This window comes from Pelobates fuscus, chromosome 2 (assembly GCF_036172605.1).
Source record: "Pelobates fuscus isolate aPelFus1 chromosome 2, aPelFus1.pri, whole genome shotgun sequence".
Classification (NCBI taxonomy): Eukaryota; Metazoa; Chordata; class Amphibia; order Anura; family Pelobatidae; genus Pelobates; species Pelobates fuscus.
The window spans coordinates 85,096,676-85,115,695 of record NC_086318.1 but is presented as its reverse complement, the minus strand read 5'-3'; the positions used below and the strand labels follow the sequence as shown (position 1 = coordinate 85,115,695).

General features: G+C 42.4%; 2 protein-coding genes across 7 annotated transcripts in view; one reads left to right on the top strand and one right to left on the bottom strand.

Annotated features, from left to right (window-relative positions):
- Nucleotides 1-19,020, top strand: part of GIGYF2 (GRB10 interacting GYF protein 2) — a 115,624-nt gene that overhangs the window by 40,630 nt on the left and 55,974 nt on the right. For all 6 annotated transcript variants that reach the window (XM_063442386.1, XM_063442382.1, XM_063442385.1 and 3 more), the window contains exons 6-7: nucleotides 10,511-10,619; nucleotides 11,275-11,315. In XM_063442386.1, the coding sequence (XP_063298456.1) occupies nucleotides 10,511-10,619; nucleotides 11,275-11,315 (150 nt within the window). The remainder of the gene's footprint in view (nucleotides 1-10,510; nucleotides 10,620-11,274; nucleotides 11,316-19,020) is intronic.
- On the bottom strand, nucleotides 11,787-17,544 carry KCNJ13 (potassium inwardly rectifying channel subfamily J member 13). The gene is made up of 4 exons (XM_063442387.1): nucleotides 17,241-17,544; nucleotides 15,323-15,501; nucleotides 13,567-14,058; nucleotides 11,787-13,351 (listed from the first exon to the last, which is right to left on the bottom strand). Coding segments are annotated over exons 2-4 (1,125 nt in total). The 5' UTR covers nucleotides 15,324-15,501; nucleotides 17,241-17,544; the 3' UTR covers nucleotides 11,787-12,719.

Genomic DNA, 19,020 nt, shown 5'->3' with positions numbered 1-19,020 from the left:
TGAGATTGGTTGATTTGTTTTAAAATTAAAAAAATAAATAAAAGAATGCACCTAACAATTAAAAATATTTTTATTTTTAAAGCTGTAGTTTTCCCTTAATACAGGGGTAGGCAACCTAGGGCACTCCAGGTGTTGTGGACTACATCTTCCTGGTGCTTTGCCAATATTATTACTGTGAGAGCAATCTGAAAGATGTAGTCCACAACATTTAGAGTGCCGAAGGTTGCCTATCCCTGCCTTAATACATAGTTCAACACTCATCAAGGGAAACAAGCAAAGCATTTCCTTTGTTTCTCTAGTGATTCTTCCTGTTCTAAAATTGTTCCAGGGTTTGCTTGATGAATATTATCATCCTGCATGTAGTGAACATGTTGAGTACAGAGCTTTTGTGCCAAGTTTAGTGTTCCTAAAATTTAAGTGTAGAGCTTTTTATTTTTTTTAAATCTAGACTTGCAGTCTGACACAAGTCAAATTTTGCATGTATCATTCTGCAAGAGCTCCCAAGGCAATAATGAGGGAGCGTGAAGACCACTTCCAGTCATGCTAGAGTTATAACTAGTGCCTTAATACATAATCTTTGAAATACTGTCTTTCTCAGTATTCTATCCTAAGCAGCCACCAGGAGTTTATGTGGCTGCTTAGCATAGAATACTGATGTAGATTCATGTTTTGTCAGCCATATTTTTAATACATATGAGGAAGTGACAGTATTTCATTAAGACAGCTGTGCTTCAAACCCTGCTGTCATGATGATTTTGATATTTACATTTCTCAAGTTGATTTTTATTAACAACTAAACTCAAAAGATAATCCTAGGCCTTTAACCCCTTCAGGACGGGTGATGGACGAGGTCCGTCATCCAGGGGATACCCTTAACGACGGATGACGGACCTCGTCCGTCACGCGGTAAAATTAACCCCAGATCGCCGCGATCGTGGGGTTAATGGTGCTCCGGTCTGCCTCTGCATTAGAGGCAGACCGGGAGCACCGGATCGGGCTGCCCCTGTACATGTGCCCACTCTGACAGCATGTCAGAGCGAGCACATGTGCTGTGTATACTCGCCTCCGCCTCCCTGCACTTCCGGGTTCAGTGTGAAGTGCAGGGAGACGGATCTTCAGTGATCCTGCCCCCTGGTGTTCAAAAAAATAAAGTACAATTAAAATCCCACCCCCCTTTACCCCCCCTTTACCCATATTAATAAAAAATTAACCCCTTCCCTGCCAATTGATCACTGGCTACAGTGATCAATTGGCAGGGATTACATTTTAATATGATCTGATTTTTTTTTTTTTTAACCCCTGAGGGTTAATTCTTTTTTTTTTTTTTTTTTAACCCTCAGGGGTTAAATTTATTTTATTAATTAATTTAAATATTTTAAAATTATAAATTTAGCTAGCTGGGGAGGGTGGAAGTTAGCGGGGAATTGGGGGAATTAGTGTTAGGCTAACTAGGGGTTAACGTTAAAAAAAAAGTTTTAAAATAAGCTTTAAAAAGTTAAAAAATTAAGTAAAATAAAAAGCTTTAATAACGTTTAAGTAAAAAATTAAAAAAAATAAACCCTTTACCCAGTCCAAATAAAAATTAACCCCTTCCCTGCCAGTCTATCACTGCCTACAGTGATCAAAATACAGATCACAGTATTATATTGTGATCTAATTTTTTTTAACCCCTGACGATTAACTTTTATTTATTTGTTAACCCTCAGGGGTTAAATTTATTTAATTAACTAATTTAAATATTGTATAATTAAATATTTTGCTAGCTGGGGTGGGTGGGAGTTATGGGAAAATGGGGAATTTACTGTTAGTGTTGCTTACTGCTAGTTAGGGGTTAACGGTAAAAGAAAAAGCTTAGAAAAATGTTTAATCTGTAAAAAAAAGTTTTACGAAAGTTTAGGAAACTTTAAAAAAATTAATAAGCAAAACAAAAGTTTAAAAAATAGTTTTAAAAAGTAAAAAAAGTTTTAAAAAGTTAAAAAATGAATTTAATAACGCTCATTACCACTACACCTGGTACAAGCTAGCGGAAAAATGATCCCACGCTAAGGTTCAAAATATGCCTTTTGAAATACCCTGGGATGTCTTCTTTAAGAAATGGTATGGCTTTATGGGGTATTTGGATTATATAGCCTGGTAAAATACTCTAAAATGGGACATGGGCACAGCGTAAAAATGTAAAGTTTGAAAAAAAATGGAATGGCTGTGTCCCAAATGTGCCCCTCTGATGTCCACATATACCTGGTAAAGGTACATACGGGGGTATTTTTGTACTCAGCCGACATAGCTGAGCAACATATAAAGTATTATAGAGTGGTGGTACACATAAGGTTTGCAAAATATACTGTGCAAACTCACTTTGTGTGTCAAAAAGGCAGAAAAAACGCTTATGACCACTACACCTGGTACAAGCTAGCGGAAAAATGATCCCACGCTAAGGTTCAAAATATGCCTTTTGAAATACCCTGGGGTGTCTACGTTAAGAAATGGTAGGCCTTTGTGGGGTAGTTTGAATTTAAAACCTGCGAAGATGCTTGGAAATTGCACATAGGCCCAGCGTCAAAATTCAAAGTTCTGTAAAAACTGATATGGCTTGGTCTCCAATATGCCACTGTAGCTTCACAAAATAGTGCCAAAGACATTCATTGGGGATGTCTTTTTACTCAGAAAACTTAGCTGAGCATAATTTGGAGGTTTTGAACTTAGTGGCACATATGAAATATACAAAATGCCCAGCAAAAATGCAATCCGTATGTCAAAAAATGCACAAAATTATTTTTTACCACATACTTTGGCATATATTGGTGAAAAAATGGGGGCATGCTAAGGCACAATATGCACCTTATGATATACCCTGGAGTGTCTACTTTTACAAATGGTAGGCCTTTGTGGGGGTTTTTTTGAACCGTCAAACTGTTATAATACCCCAAATGGAAGCATAGGCTCATTAAATCCGTCTCTCAAAATTCTACTGTGAATACTGAAAAGGACAGGTCTCCTGTATGGCACTGTAGCTTCACGAAATAGTGCCATAGACATACAATGGGGGTGTCATTTTACTCAGAAGACTTAGCTGAGCATAATTTGGGGGGTTTGAACTTAGTGGCACATATGAAATATACAAAATGCCCAGCAAAAATGCAATCCGTATGTAAAAAATGCACAAAATTATTTTTTACCACATACTTTGGCATGTAATGGTAAAAAAAATGGGGGCATGTTAAGGCACAATATGCACCTTATGAGATACCCTGGAGTGTCTACTTTTACAAATGGTAGGCCTTTGTGGGGGTTTTTGAACAGTCAAACTGTTATAATACCCCAAATGGAAGCATAGGCTCATTAAATCCGTCTCTCAAAATTCTACTGTGAATACTGAAAAGGACAGGTCTCCTATATGGCACTGTAGCTTCACAAAATAGTGCCAAATACATACAATGGGGGTACCGTTGTACTCAGCAGAAGTAACTGAACACATAATAAAACTTTGTACAGGAATAGCACACACCAACTTTACAAAATACACATGAGAAGTTCTTTGTTATAAGTTTGTGTGCGAAAACCCCCCAAAAACACAATTTTACTCCAATATTTAGCAGAGGTTGGCGGTAAAATGGCTACGTAGAAAGTGTCAAAACAACCTTAGGTAAATAGCCTGTGATGTCTACTTTATATAAATATATACTTTTGTGTGGCAATTTTGTTTTCTTTTATGGCCATTAGGCTTACAAGACAAACATACCAAATTCTAAAATCGCTCCACATTAAAATTTTATTTTACTCCTTGTGCTTTGTGACCTGCAACTACCAAAAAAAACTGAAAATCCCAGACACATTATATATTCTGTAAATCAGAACAAATAAATGAATTTATTTTTAATTACTTTCCTTAACCTGCACTAATTAGGCACACATTATGATTGCAAAAACTGTAAAAAAAACACACAATATTTTTCATTTTTTTTGCATTTTTCTGTATTTTTTTTATAATAAGGAAGCATTTATATATATATATATATATATATATATATATATATGTGTGTGTTATATCAAATTAAAGCCCTTTCTGTCCTTTAAAAAACAGTATATAATATGTGCCGGTGCAATAAATGAGAGAGATACAAATTGCAGTTGAACGCAAACAGCAAGAAAATGCAAAAATAGCTTGTGTCATTAAGCGTAAGTCAAGCTTCTGAAGCTGTGTCCTTAAGGGGTTAATGTTTATTATACTTAAAAATACCTTCAATAGTAGAATATGGTAGAATGCAACCATGCATTCAACTGATAATTAAATTCACCAGAACGACAGTTTTAATATATTCTAGTGAGTATAGTCAATCCCTGCATACTTTTTGCTGTAAACACTGTATTTTTTTCAGAAAAAATGCAGTGCCACTCTTCAGATGGCTGCTAGAGGTGCTTCCTGGGGCAGCACTGCCATTCAGTGTGTCCACCCTCAGCATGGAGACACTGAACTTTCCTCATAAAATGCATTGATTCAATGCATCTCTGTGAGGAGATGTTGATTAGCCAGGGCTGTTTTTCACTTGTGCTGGAGTTGCCCCTGATCTGCCTACTTGACAGTCTCAGCCAATCCAATGCTTTCTTATGTGAAACCATTGTAATTGGCTTAGATGACCACTTCTGATGATTGCAGCCAAGCAGGCAGATTAGGGCCAGAGCCATCACCAGCAGACTGGCATAAAGGTAAGCTTTTACTATATTTAGGGGGGTAAAGGGGAGCCATGGGGCTAGATTTTAGTGTTTTAACACTATATGATGTATTCCCGACACTATTGTGTTCCTTTAATATAGTCTCTATAATTTATTTGGTTATCTTTCAAATCCCCTACATAAAAAGCTCTACAAAAATAATGTATAAAACATGTAGAAGCTGGGATTCATACTTTGAGATAGTATTTTATTTGGAGAAGTTATAATTGTAATTTTAGGTTGTTGGTCCTATTTTGCTCCTCTATTTCCTTTACTTTTTGATGAAGTAGAGATGTAAAGTGTGTTCTGGCAATGGGTGGTGAATAAGCAAGGTTCCGAAGGTGATTTACACATAATCTATCAGTCAAAAGAATTCCACAGAACAGCAAACTGCAGACACCATGGACAAAGGAGAATAAAATGGCAGCGTCCAGATACTGAAAGTCAATGCAAGGAAGAAAAGATAATGTAAAGACAAGTAGGCATAATTGAGCATAATTGTTAATATCCAAGAGGCAGAAAGAAAAAAAAAAAACCTGAGGGGAATAAAAAAAAAAGACAGGGCAACACACTAAATATAGAGTATGAGACCTCTACAGAACACTCTATAGAGCAGTGATGGCGAACCTTTTTGAGCCCGAGTGCCCAAACCGCAATACATGCCAACTTTTTTTCCCTTAAAGTGCCAACACGGCAATTAAACCTCAATACTGAGGTTTAAGTTTAGAAAAAACAACTCGTACTGTTGTCCGAACTAATTAACAACTTTTGTTTTAAAAGAACACAACAGCAGAGAGTTCAATAATACAAATTTTAAATAATGATAAAATCAAGCTTATATTTATTAGTATCTCCAACAAATGCAATACATACACACAGAGACTGCTGAGTACACACACACAGACTGCATTGAGGGGCGTAGTGTGTGGGGTGCTGTGTGTGTCTGAGGGTTGCTGTGTGTGCTGTATGTGTGTGAGGGGTGCTGTGTGTGTGTGAGGGGTGCTGTGTGTGTGTGAGGGGTGCTGTGTGTGTGTGAGGGGTGCTGTGTGTGTGTGAGGGGTGCTGTGTGTGTGTGAGGGGTGCTGTGTGTGTGTGAGGGGTGCTGTGTGTGTGTGTGAGGGGTGGTGTGTGTGTGTGTGTGAGGGGTGGTGTGTGTGTGTGTGAGGGGTGGTGTGTGTGTGTGTGTGAGGGGTGGTGTGTGTGTGAGGGGTGGTGTGTGTGTGTGAGGGGTGCTGTGTGTGTGTGTGTGTGTGAGGGGTGCTGTGTGTGTGTGTGTGTGTGTGAGGGGTGCTGTGTGTGTGTGTGTGAGGGGTGCTGTGTGTGTGTGTGTGTGTGTGTGTGTGAGGGGTGCTGTGTGTGTGTGTGTGAGGGGTGCTGTGTGTGTGTGTGAGGGGTGCTGTGTGTGTGTGTGAGGGGTGCTGTGTGTGTGTGTGAGGGGTGCTGTGTGTGTGTGTGAGGGGTGCTGTGTGTGTGTGTGAGGGGTGCTGTGTGTGTGTGAGGGGTGCTGTGTGTGTGTGAGGGGTGCTGTGTGTGTGTGAGGGGTGGTTGTGTGTGTGTGTGTGTGTGAGGGGTGGTTGTGTGTGTGTGTGAGGGGTGGTGTGTGTGTGTGTGTGTGGTGGTGTGTGTGTGTGTGGTGGTGTGTGTGTGTGAGGGGTGGTGTGTGTGTGTGAGGGGTGGTGTGTGTGTGTGGGGGGGGGTGGTGGTGTGTGTGGGGGGGGTGGTGGTGTGTGTGGGGGGGGTGGTGGTGTGTGTGGGGGGGGTGGTGGTGTGTGTGGGGGGGGTGGTGTGTGTGTGTGGGGGGGGTGTGTGTGTGTGTGTGTGTGGGCGGTGGTGTGTGTGTGTGTGGGGGGGGTGGTGTGTGTGTGTGGGGGGGGTGGTGTGTGTGTGTGGGGGGGTGGTGTGTGTGTGTGGGGGGGGTGGTGTGTGTGTGTGGGGGGGGTGGTGTGTGTGTGTGAGGGGTGGTGTGTGTGTGTGAGGGGTGGTGTGTGTGTGTGAGGGGTGGTGTGTGTGTGTGTGTGGGGTGGTGTGTGTGTGTGTGTGGGGTGGTGTGTGTGTGTGTGTGGGGTGGTGTGTGTGTGTGTGAGGGGTGGTGTGTGTGTGTGTGTGGGGTGGTGTGTGTGTGTGTGGGGTGCTGTGTGTGTGTGTGGGGTGCTGTGTGTGTGTGTGTGTGTGAGGGGTGCTGTGTGTGTGTGTGAGACAGGGGTGCTGTGGGGAGTAGGGGTGCTGTGTGTTGTGTTGTGGGGTAGGGCTGCTGTGTATGGGGGGTAGGGGTGGGGAGCGATGCTGGGTGTAGGGGAGGGGAGGGAAGCTGGGGATAGGGACATAGGGGTGCTGTGGAGGGGTGCTGTGTAGGGGAGGCGAGGGAAGCTGGGTGTGGGGGAGGGGAGGGATGTGGGGGATAGGGACATAGGGGTGCTGTGTGTGTGGGGTAGGGGTGCTGTGTGTGGGGTATGGGTGCTGTGTGTGGGGTAGGGGTGCTGTGTGTGGGGGGGGTAGGGGGGCTGCTGTGGGGGGAGGTAGGGGGGCTGCTGTGGAGGGGTAAGGCTGCTGGGGGGGGTAGGGGTACTGTGTGGGGGGGTAGGGGTACTGTGTGTGGGGGGGTAGGGGTACTGTGTGTGGGGGGTAGGGGTACTGTGTGTGGGGGGGGTAGGGGTACTGTGTGGGGGGGGGTAGGGGTACTGTGTGGGGGGGGTAGGGGTACTGTGTGGGGGGGGTAGGGGTACTGTGTGGGGGGGGGGTAGGGGTACTGTGTGGGGGGGGGGTAGGGGTACTGTGTGGGGGGGGGTAGGGGGGTACTGTGTGGGGGGGTAGGGGTACTGTGTGGGGGGGGTAGGGGTACTGTGTGGGGGGGTAGGGGTACTGTGTGGGGGGGTAGGGGTACTGTGTGGGGGGGGTAGGGGTACTGTGTGGGGGGGGTAGGGGTACTGCTGGGGGGGGGGGTAGGGGTACTGCTGGGGGGGGTAGTAGGGGTACTGCTGGGGGGGGGTAGGGGTACTGTGGGGGGGGTAGTAGGGGTACTGTGGGGGGGGTAGTAGGGGTACTGTGGGGGGGGGTAGTAGGGGTACTGTGGGGGGGGTAGTAGGGGTACTGTGGGGGGGGTAGTAGGGGTACTGTGGGGGGGGTAGTAGGGGTACTGTGGGGGGGGTAGTAGGGGTACTGTGGGGGGGGTAGTAGGGGTACTGTGGGGGGGGGTAGTAGGGGTACTGTGGGGGGGGTAGTAGGGGTACTGTGGGGGGGGTAGTAGGGGTACTGTGGGGGGGGGTAGTAGGGGTACTGTGGGGGGGGTAGTAGGGGTACTGTGGGGGGGGGTAGTAGGGGTACTGTGTGGGGGGGGTGTAGGGGTGCTGTGTGTGGGGAGGGGGGGGTAGGGCTAAAGGTGTTTTAATAAAAAAATAAAACAAAGTATATTAAATCAGTCCCCCCTTCCTCCTTCTTACCTCTAATGAAGGAAGGGGGGGACGGGGGGGACACGGGCATCCCTGGTGGTCCGGTGGTGGCAAGCAGTCTTCCGGGTCGGGAGGCAGGGAGAGGGATCTGTGTAGCAGCTCCCCTGTCCTCCCGCGCGATGCTGTGTGGAGCGTTGCCATGGTAACGCGCGGCAACGCTCCACACAGCTTGCTCGCGGGAGGACAGGGGAGCTGCATCACAGATCCCTCCCCTGCCTCCCGACCCGGAAGCAGAGTAGGCGCCTGCCGTTTCGGGCAGGCAGGTGCCTACTCTGCATTATTGGCGAACCTATGGCCGCGTGCCCACAGAGAGGGCCCGGCGTGCCATAGGTTTGCCATCACTGCTATAGAGGGTGCAGAAACTTTTAGTTGTGGATGCAGTTTCAGTTTTTTTGTTATCTCTGTGTGGAATGTCTGTCATAATATGTGTTTAGCTCATTATTTGAACAATTAACCCCTTAAAGGGACACTCCAGGCACCCAGACCACTTCTGCCCATTGGAGTGGTGTGGGTGCCAACTCCCACTACTCCTAACCCTGCAACTGTAATTATTGCAGTTTTTTTTATAAACTGCAATAATTACATTGCAGGGTTAACTCCACCTCTAGTGGCTGTCTACTAGACAGCCACTAGAGGTCACTTCCTGATTTCTAGCAAGGATTTTCCTTGCTAGAGCGTCGCTGGACGTCCTCACGCTCTGTGAGGACCTCCAGCATCGCTCATTTCCTCATAGGAAAGCATTGAAATCCGTTTTCAATGCTTTCCTATGGGGAGACCTAAAGCGCATGCGCGGCATTGCCGCGCATGCGCATTAGATCTCCTCGGCCGGTGGGCGGGATCAGTCTCACCCACCGGCCGACGGAATCAGAAGGAGGAGACAGCGACGAGGGACATCGTCGCTGCCTCAGGTAAGTGACTGAAGGGGTTTTCACCCCTTCAGTAACCGGGGATTGGGGGGTGGGAGGGAGAGGGACCCTCTAGTGCCAGGGAAACAGATTGTTTTCCTGGCACTGGAGTTTCCCTTTAAGGACACAACTTCTGGAATAAAAGGGAATCTTGATGGAATATTTCCGTCATGTGTCCTTAAGGGGTTAAACTACTAGAATAGAATTAAGAGTGCAATCTGTTTTCATTCCAATTGGCACAATGCATTCAGTTCTGTACTGGGATAAATAACCTCTATGGTGTGCTAGTTTTTAGAAATTATGCTGCTCATGAACCCAATGCTAGAAATGTTTAAATAGGGATAACATTTAATAAAATTATGTACATAGAGAACATGGGACTAGTCATGGTTCATCCAGTTTTTTTTTGTGTGCATGTTTTAGGTCTCTTGTTTTGTATCATACTTAACAATATGCTACCAGCTAAGTGGATTTTTTTTTTTTTTTTTAAATGCTGTCCTATTTCTTGTGTGTGTTTTATTTGTCTAGTAAACCTAAAATGTGCAACCTCATTCACATTTTATGTTTGTCTTGAAGGAATGCGCAGCCTTTTGTATGAAATATTTTATTACCCACCGGGTGTCTTGTCATATCTTCCTTTGTCACCTTTCTTCACCTGCTCTCCAAGGTGTATGTCCAAAGTTTTTGGAACTTGTCTTGATTTATTTTTGATAATTAGACTGTAGAATTTTACTTGTCTGTATTTTGAGATAATCTTAAAGTTAATTTTTTTAACACCGCGATTGGTACACCAGTGAGCACTGGTTAATGGGGAAAAAAAAAGATTTCCAATGCTTCAGTCTATATAACAATTTACTAACCGGTTAATGATTCTAAAATGTGTAAGCAAAAACTGTATTCTGCAGGAAATCGAAACTGTTATTCAGATTTAGGCTCTAAATAGAGCTCCTTAACATTTAGTCTATTTTAACCCCTTGAGGACCAAACTTCTGGAATAAAAGGGAATCATGACATGTTACATATGTCATGTGTCCTTAAGGGGTTAAGGAGGTAAACTACAACCCTACTAAAATCAATCTTTGTGTGTCTGTGAACCTCTCGTATTGGTTAATTTCAAACGTTGTTATATGTTTATTTTTCTTTCTTCTTTCTTGTTGCTTGTTGACGTTCTAGTTTGAAATACATCCATAAAAATATTTGTAACTTTAGTTTGTGTAAATGTTGATGCCTTTGAATAAAAAATACAGGAAAACAAGATTTGATAAAAGGATGTGCAAAACTTTTTTTTTTTTTTACTTTTCATTTGAACTGTATAAAAAATATGCCATTCGACTCAATTTTTGCATCAGCCTCTGGATTTCTAGAATGGATGAACTTGACATCTATACAACTATGTTAGAACTAACATTTTATATGTTTTGAGAATATGTGCTTCTTGTGTTCCTAAAGGCAGAGGCAGAGGAGAGGGTGGTTTCTACCAAAGAAGTTTTGATGAGGTTGAAAGTGGTTTTGGACGAGGAGCTCGTGAAATGCACCGGTCCCAAAGTTGGGAAGAAAGGTGGGTAAACCTTGCTTGGCAACATACTGTCATTCCTTCACTTGGAGTGCCTTCAAGACCTCAGCAGTGAATTGTTGGATTTGTCTCACAGGGAGCTAAAAAAGAACTGCACTTCAACTACATGGTCATCAAGGCTTCTGGGGTTGGTTGTATTAGATAATGGCTGTAGTGAGAGATTTTACCTATAAAAGGGTACTTTGCAAAGACCAGGCTGCAACTGGATTGTGGAGAAGTTGTAATACTTATATCTGACGTGTCATGCAGGTAATCAAGCTTTTAAAGCCTTCTCGCTAATATGCGTGGTTGCACTATTCAAGGTAGAGGCGGATTATTAGTTATATTGTCGAAGGGCTGAATGACTATCTACACTTATTGTTTGATGGTTACAACATGACTTTATATTAGATTTGTGTAAATTTAAATGTAATGGAACTTTGGTTTTTCCAGCAGTAAGGTGACACTAAGAGGCATAATTTGACCTTTCTGAAATCATTGTGTAAAAGGAAATTTGCCCCAGTTTGGATACTTTTTAATATATCACACCTTATTAGGAATTAGTCCTGGATCAATTACATTTTCCTTGTGAGAGGCCACTAGGATAAAGGAATATTTCCTTCTTCCATTTCCTTAATTTAATATTTCTCTACCTTTCTAGGGGAGATCGTCGTTTTGAAAAGCCAGCACGAAAGGAACCCGGTAATTATAACCTACTTGCATTTTTGTATGAGTTGGTTATGGATTGAAGTGTGGCATAGCACCAAAATGAATGCATAACCGCATGTTAATTGGATTACTATAGTCCTTTTATATTACAAAGCCAGGTAGTTTGGTGATTTGCATTATCCTGACCCCAGGATATATGGGAGAGGAATAGAAGATGATTAATCCTTTCAGGGACACAAGGTTTAGAACCACATTGCAGCAATAATGAATTGTCATACAGTTGTGTATATGTTTAACTGTGTTGTATGTGTTTAATAGGTCATATGTTAAAGAATAAGTTTTCTAATGCATCATGACCTTTCATTTTCTTTTTTAGAATTAGGTTCATGTTTGCAGGTATGTGTATGCTGTGTGCTCTTCAGCAGTGGTAACTATCCTGACTGTAAAACAGACATTGGCCTTTATGTATTTGTTTTGTCAGACACATTGAACAGCTACAGGGAACCACCCAGAACCACACAGTTTATTCAGGTTTATTGTCAGAAGTATATTGAGTGGATGTAGCAGGACCAGCCTTTGTGCAGTCCCTTGGCTTCTTCATGCTCTGGCATGGAACTGTTCTCTGTAATCAGCCAGCTGGGAATTAAGAGTTAGTACAGCCTTGCCACTAAGAACAGTCTGGTTCGACAGGAAGATTAAACGCATGCGTGTGCTTCAGCATGTTCTTCAATAACGTGTATATTATACACCTGTGTCTATTACTAAAGAAGAAGAAAAAGAGCCCTAAAAATCTTTAGGATGACAAAGATTTGCTTTTGTGTTAAGACAGGTATGCACATCTTCGTAAACTTCTATGTAGGTGTACCTGGATTTTTTTCTTGTGTACCACATGCACTTGTATGTATGTGTCCGGTTATATCTTGGGTGTGGTTCTATTCTCTCATTGCTTTGTTACATGTAGTGCTTTCCACTTTATGGTGGACAATCTGCTAAAACAAACAAACCTATGTTGTGTATAACAATGAGGTTTTGCTTCCCAAATATGTCCATTGTTTCATTTGCACTTGTTTTTATGTATGCTTTCCTGCTGTACATATGTATACATACATTTATATATGTGCATGTCCACAGTTTGCACACAACTTTGTCTTTTTAACCTATTGTGTCTTCACCACTGGAGTGCTCGGAGTCCTTTGAGTAATTCATTATTGTTTTCATAGTTGTGCATGTCAGCCAGGCAATGCCCTTTAGGCCCCTTCTGCGGCAAAGGGGATACAGTGCTTATTGTACTGCAGTAATTTATCACAGAACAGTCTTTGGAGCCATATTAACACCACCCCTCATATCCAGTGTGAATTTCCTTTGGAAAAGGGACAGTTTGGTTATTAAAGCGAGGATGGCTGAAGGGGACTAGGACAAAATCGGAATTACAGGCTGTTACTCCCCCAGTCCAGTCTCGCAAATTTGGAAGGTGTCCCCCCTTTGTCCGTTAGCACAGACCTCCAGCTCAGTTCTGTATGTCTGTCTATGTGAGGTTTGGGGTAGCTCAGGGAGTGGCCTTCCAAATGTTTCCATGCAGACACGATATCCTCCTTCAGCCCGTCTTGTTAGGCATGGTGCAAAACGGTGACCTTGGAGGATCTCGCTGGGCAGGTAGGATGTACGACTCTGACAGATTTCACCAGAGGTTTCCTGAGTTGCTGACAGACAGACCACAAGTTCCAAGTGACCAGATGTGGATAATGTTTCGCGCTGCAGTAGGGCTCCCAAGGGACTACCAGGAGAGAGACTGTGGTTGTATGTAAGAGGGAAGGAGAAAAAAGGACACTCTGTCCCACTTGTTTGATTGTCCAGTGAAAAGTCTACACTTGTTTGTTGGATTTGGCCATCACCTCTCTCTTGGTAAAGGATTCCGCTGACTTTCACCATTGTTAGGGGGCTTGGTCGAGTGTTGGCCACCTGGAACATCAGGCATGGCTTTCCTTCAGGGCTTCCCACCACAGCCAGTCTTGAGAACATGATTGTGGGGGATCGATTCTTAGGCCTTGCGATCTTGGCTACGAAAACACCTATGGAAAAAATATTTTGAGATGAGTTTTCATCATAAAATAAATGCGGTCTACATTAAGCTAATAGCTTGTCAGAAAGTAACTAGTTAGTTTTTGTGTTGTCTAATGGTGATTTTTTTTTTTTTTTAAATATACTTGGTCATACCATAGTTTTCATCCCTTCCCTATGTACCTTTGTTGATTTTTGTTCAGTATTAAAAATAAAAATTACTGACCTGTAATAAAAGCTTCCAGCATGAGCCCAAGCAGCATCTGTACTGCTAACAGAGCAATAGCACTTGGACAGTCCCCACTGGGGAACATGGTGCCATATCCAATGGTAAGCTGGGTCTCCAGTGAGAATGAAAACGCGGCAGTGAAGCTAGTGATGTATTTAACACAGATAGTGTGATTCTCTGGTGGGGCATCATGGTCTAGTGCCAGGTCTCCATTCATCTCAGCAAGAAGGTACCAAAACACTGCAAACAGAAGCCAGTGAGCCAGGAAGGAGGCAGCAAAAGCTAGCATCATCCAACGCCAACGCATGTCCAGTAACAAACCCCAGATGTCGCGCAGGTAAGACAGACCTTGTCCTTGCATTCCTACAGCCTTAATGGTGCTATGTCCGTCCTTGGTCACTAGACGGTGAGAGCAAGAACTGAGTAAGGTGCATCTTGGGGACCTGCTGTTAGTTTCCTCCTCCCGGTCTGTGCTGACCTGCAGCACCACTGAAACGAAAAAGGGAGGCCACATGAAGCAGTCAAGGTAAACTCAACTAGATAAATTCCACTGAATAGTAACATCAGAGACTCACAATGAAGGTATATCTATTTTACAATTTATATTTAGAGAAACTTCAGTGTAGGAAAACCAATAGCATTTGAATGGTGTAAATGCTTTGTAAAACCAATTAAAGATTATAAGACAACGGAGGGCCATACGTTGACAAAATATTTGTAATGTATGCATTTTAATTAGAACTTATTTACACAGATTTAATGGTGTGTTAATGTATCAGCATTCTTATAACTTGTAGGTATAGAAGCATAATTGTTTGAGATATCTGATTTAAACGTTAGGAGCGGTTTCATGTCAGCAAAGCAGCTAGGACCAAACCTGTTTAGCTAATCAACTCGCTTTTCATTACTCACTATGAACCAATCAGAACCAATCCAGGATTAGCAAAGTGGAGGAATGTGTTATTGGGAGGTAGAACAGTCTTGTGACTGTTTCAATGGCTACTCACACTGAAGACAGACCAGGTTGATGTCTAATATATCACACATTGGTTAATGTAATCCGTGAACACCACTGGAAGCTTCAGTATATAGATCTATAAAATATATTAGTTAGGGGTAGTAAGTCCCTACTGAATCTTTAAAATTAAGCCAAAGAATGGTTTGATATTCAAGCAGCATATTTAGTTTCCAAAGCAAATGTAGCTTTGTAAATTCGGGCAGTGTATAGGCTGTTCACATCCATTCTTTGGGTATATCCTAATGAAGATAGGGTCTCCGTATATATGCCAGCTGTGCCAATAGCTTGAGGCTGGGTGAAATGCATTGTTGCATTTATTTTACGTTGTGGTTTAAAAAAAATATTGAATGGAAGCTATAATATGAAACTTAAAATAATCAGAGACATGACTCTAATTGCTATATATACAGCCTCATCATAGCATAGTACACAATAAATACTAAAGATATAAGAGTAGTGGAAAGTGTTGGATCCACCACAGGAAAAGGGCAGTGCATTGATAAAACAGAGCAATATGTTACTACGTAGATTACACAGTGAAATAACAAGTGCATCTAAAGGGGCATAAAGTATTTTTTTGGTTTTACATTGCAGCACTACTCTGGAAAAAATGAATTTGCTCTGTGCTGAGATTTATGGTTATCAATAATTGAGAAGACCTAAAACAAAACCATAGTGCAAGAAAATAATCCTCTGATTGCTAAAAAAGGTCAAAATAATGCAACTTGTACTTACTTTTCAACTGGACAGACACCTGATGCTCCTAGTGTATCCCCTGTTAGTTTGATCCTCCCACAAACATCCGGTACGATGGGGTTAGGAGTGCAGCATCTGCCGTAGGAGGATGCTTTCGCTGTTCTGCTTCTCTCCACTATGTGGCCCTCTGGTGATTAATATCTTGTTTCTTTAGCGGCCTGGGCAAAATTAAAGGGAGTTTAGGACCCAACAATTGAATGCATGCACAAGCCTTCTACTTCTGCAGGCCTATTCTGCCTAAGTTAGACATTCTCATTTTTACTGACCTATGCAATTTTTCTTTATTCCAAACCTCCCCCACCCCCACTCCATAGGCACCTGAGCTTTCGCTGGCTTTATTCCCTCAAGGCAAGCAGGGGCCTGTGCCTGCCTAACCCCAGTGTTCTGAGCTTTTGCCAGACTGAGAAGGGGAGGGGTGGAGGGAAAAAGAGTGTTTGTGTTATGATTTCACGCTCGGGGGTAAGCTGCTTTCAGACGCACACATCATGATGCTCATGTGACATATCCCGCTGCGGGAAAATATCCAGGCTTTGTTTGCTCCGGGACGCATGGGAGGGCAGGTAGGATTCACCTGGACCTGACTCCAATCTTTCTGCCTTTTTACTGCTTACTCTGTCAACTCTCTGCAGGTTCTCTCTGTTACTCTGTAATAATGACATTCTTGTCACAGTGTGACCAGCTAGAACAAATAAGCCTTTCTGTCAAGCTGTGCTTAAACTCTTTCGCTGCTGCTGAGATTATTAAATACAAACAAACTATAAACTTACATACTCTGTGCTAATATCACAAATCTAGTTAATCGCATAACAGTATATGCTTATTACTTATAAGGGAACAACACAGTTCCAGATTAGACAACTTTTTTTGCAACTTGTATTGCCGACTGTAACTCTTGCATGTCAGATAAACTATTAGATTTGCATGTTATTATGATTTACATTTCTCTCATTGCCATGCAGTACTTGCAACACTACAGCAACTGAAGATAGAATAGCTACTGCTAGCTCTTGCCAATTATATCTGTCTTAACCCAATCAATTTATTGTATTAATGACTTGTATGATCCAGGTTTATTGAAGCATCTGCTTTTCAAAATAGTAAATTCATATTACTTTAAATAAACCATCCACAATTAAAAGTAATCTGATTTCGATTCATTAGATGGGACTTTCATCTTCATTCAGAAAACCAAATTACACCAGCCAAAATCACAGGGCAGCCTTTCTTATTGTGTAAGAGTTGTCGTGTGCTGAACACTGTCTATAGGACTAGAATAATGCGTGTTCACAGTGGGTTTGCAGTTTAGTTAGTGTGACAATCACAAATCTGCCATCTGAAGAAATATCCAAGAATAATAACTGTTTAGAATAATTTACTGTAAACATGCAAACCGCCAATGCCAATTTCAATAAAGTGCAACAAATCTAAACATTCCAAATCATTTTCATCCTTTCAAAATTTTATGTGAACGCATAATTATTTTTTTTTTTACTAAGACCTTAATCTATCATCACAAGGGGTTAAGCTACGGATTTCCTTAGATTTATCCAGGGTTTGTCGCCTCACACACAGGCTTAATTCACTGCAAGAATCATCACATGGTAAGCATGTGTTGGCTCTCCAGCCTGGATGAATGTGGGCATTGGGGATGTGAGAGGCCATGGAAGAAATGTACTGGCTTTTTGTAAGTGAAGTAGCTTCTGGCCTTGCTGAGTACAGACTGTAGACAAATAACGGTAGACAAACTGCCTTCAACAGCACAGTGCAGCAGGAGCATTATAAAACACAGCTTCAACAATCTATAGCAAAACTCACTATACTGCTAAAATCACTATACTCCAATCTCACATATCCGGCTATGAATTGATTATATCATTGGCCTCAAAATGGCACTTACCAGGTGGCTGGTTTTGAAGACTTCTCTGAACTTTTTTCTTTCCAAATTTTATCCAGTTAAATTGTTTACTGTTCACGACTTATATTCTTTCAAACATTATTGGATCGTCTGTTGTTTGGTCACTGTAGGAACTTGGTTAGAGTATGTTATTTAAAGTTCCTTGCACTAATGCAACCTCAACTTCGGATTATCTTGATATTTTTGTTGTCCGGTCCTTTAACCTTTTCACTCAGGGACTTTTTTTCTCCAGTCCACTAACCTTGCCATGCATTCTCTGACACACTCCCTCTCCAACTATGGGGGGAGCTCTTGCTGGGTCTGGAATCATAACCCACATTCCTGTGTTTATAAACCGAGGGGCAGGGCTTGTCCATTGTGTCACTTGATTGGACCTCACTCTATTGGGGATATGCCAATGAGGGGTGGTATGTTAAATTTGCTCCCCCACCAGTTATTGGCTTTGCATAATAGGTGCACATCATTTGCCATTAGCAATTGTTTTACTACTGATTTGGGAAAGGGGTTAATGAAGCAGTGATAACATTAAATGGACACATTCTTATCTGTTACTAATGGGTAGGAATAGTAGAAATGTTAATGTATATAATTTCATAGATAGCCAGATGCAGCATTCTAGATGTTTTTGAATGGGTGTCTGGGAAATGCTTTGATTAAAAAGGATGGAATGCACAACATGACTAAAGCAAGAGGTCAATGGAGAGAGGTACTTTGAAGGGAATGGATACATGTATGAAAACTCTATAACTACTAGCTTGGCCTTAGTGTTCTGTGTTAAGAGACCCATTATTATTTTGTGTTTATTATGTTTTATGAGCATCAGCAGTTATGGGCCCTGGAGGATTATAATCAAGGAAGGTATCTCTGTTTCCATGGCCTTAGGAACGCTGCGTTAAAGTTTGATTCTTGAGTATGCTGGGGGATGGGAGAGAGACAAGGCAAAAGTTTTGTGTGCATTTTTAGGGGGAGCGTGTGCTTGTTTTCCACTGGACTTTGCTCGCCTCTGTCCGATTAAGCGGATTGGAAAAAACAGAGCCCCATTGTTCTGGAGGAGCAAAGCCGTCTTCAAGCCTGCGGTGCTTGATATTAAAGTAATGACCCAAATCCCACCCCCCTCAGGGCTTCTGTTCTGACGCCCTGCCCAAAGTTTGGACCTCCTGCTGTCTATGGCACGTCAGTGCATGCCCAAAACTAAGAGAGAGAGGAGAAGCTACGCAGGCACTTGTCACACTAGCAGTTCCTTATTCACCCAAAGAAACAGAAACTTTAACCCCTTCGGTGCTGGCATAATCGAAATATAATTTAATCCATAAACACCTGTTGAGTAAAAAAAACATATGTGCAGTCCTTTTCAACTGAACATACTGTATTGGATGAGGTGATACATTTTATAGCTCCTCCTATTTAGGATATATCATTTAATATAGTCATATGCCATTCTTGTCCAGCCCTCAGTGTTTTGTTTTCCTGCCCCTCACTGATGGTCCCCTCTGCCCTCACTATTGAGAGCACTCCCCAGGTTGACATGTTTAGCGATTCTTGCTCGGAATGGATTTAATGGTCGATGTAGACTCAACTATTCTCTTGAAATGAGCAGGAGGTGACATCCATGACAATTCTTTGCATGTTTCTATTTCTGGTTGTCATTGTCACAGTAATCATACGTTGGTCTCCATCATTCGTGGGTCTCCAAGAATAAATCTTTAAGTAAATAGAGATTCAAGTGTTAATAGATGCAAGTGCTATAACATACAGTTAAAAG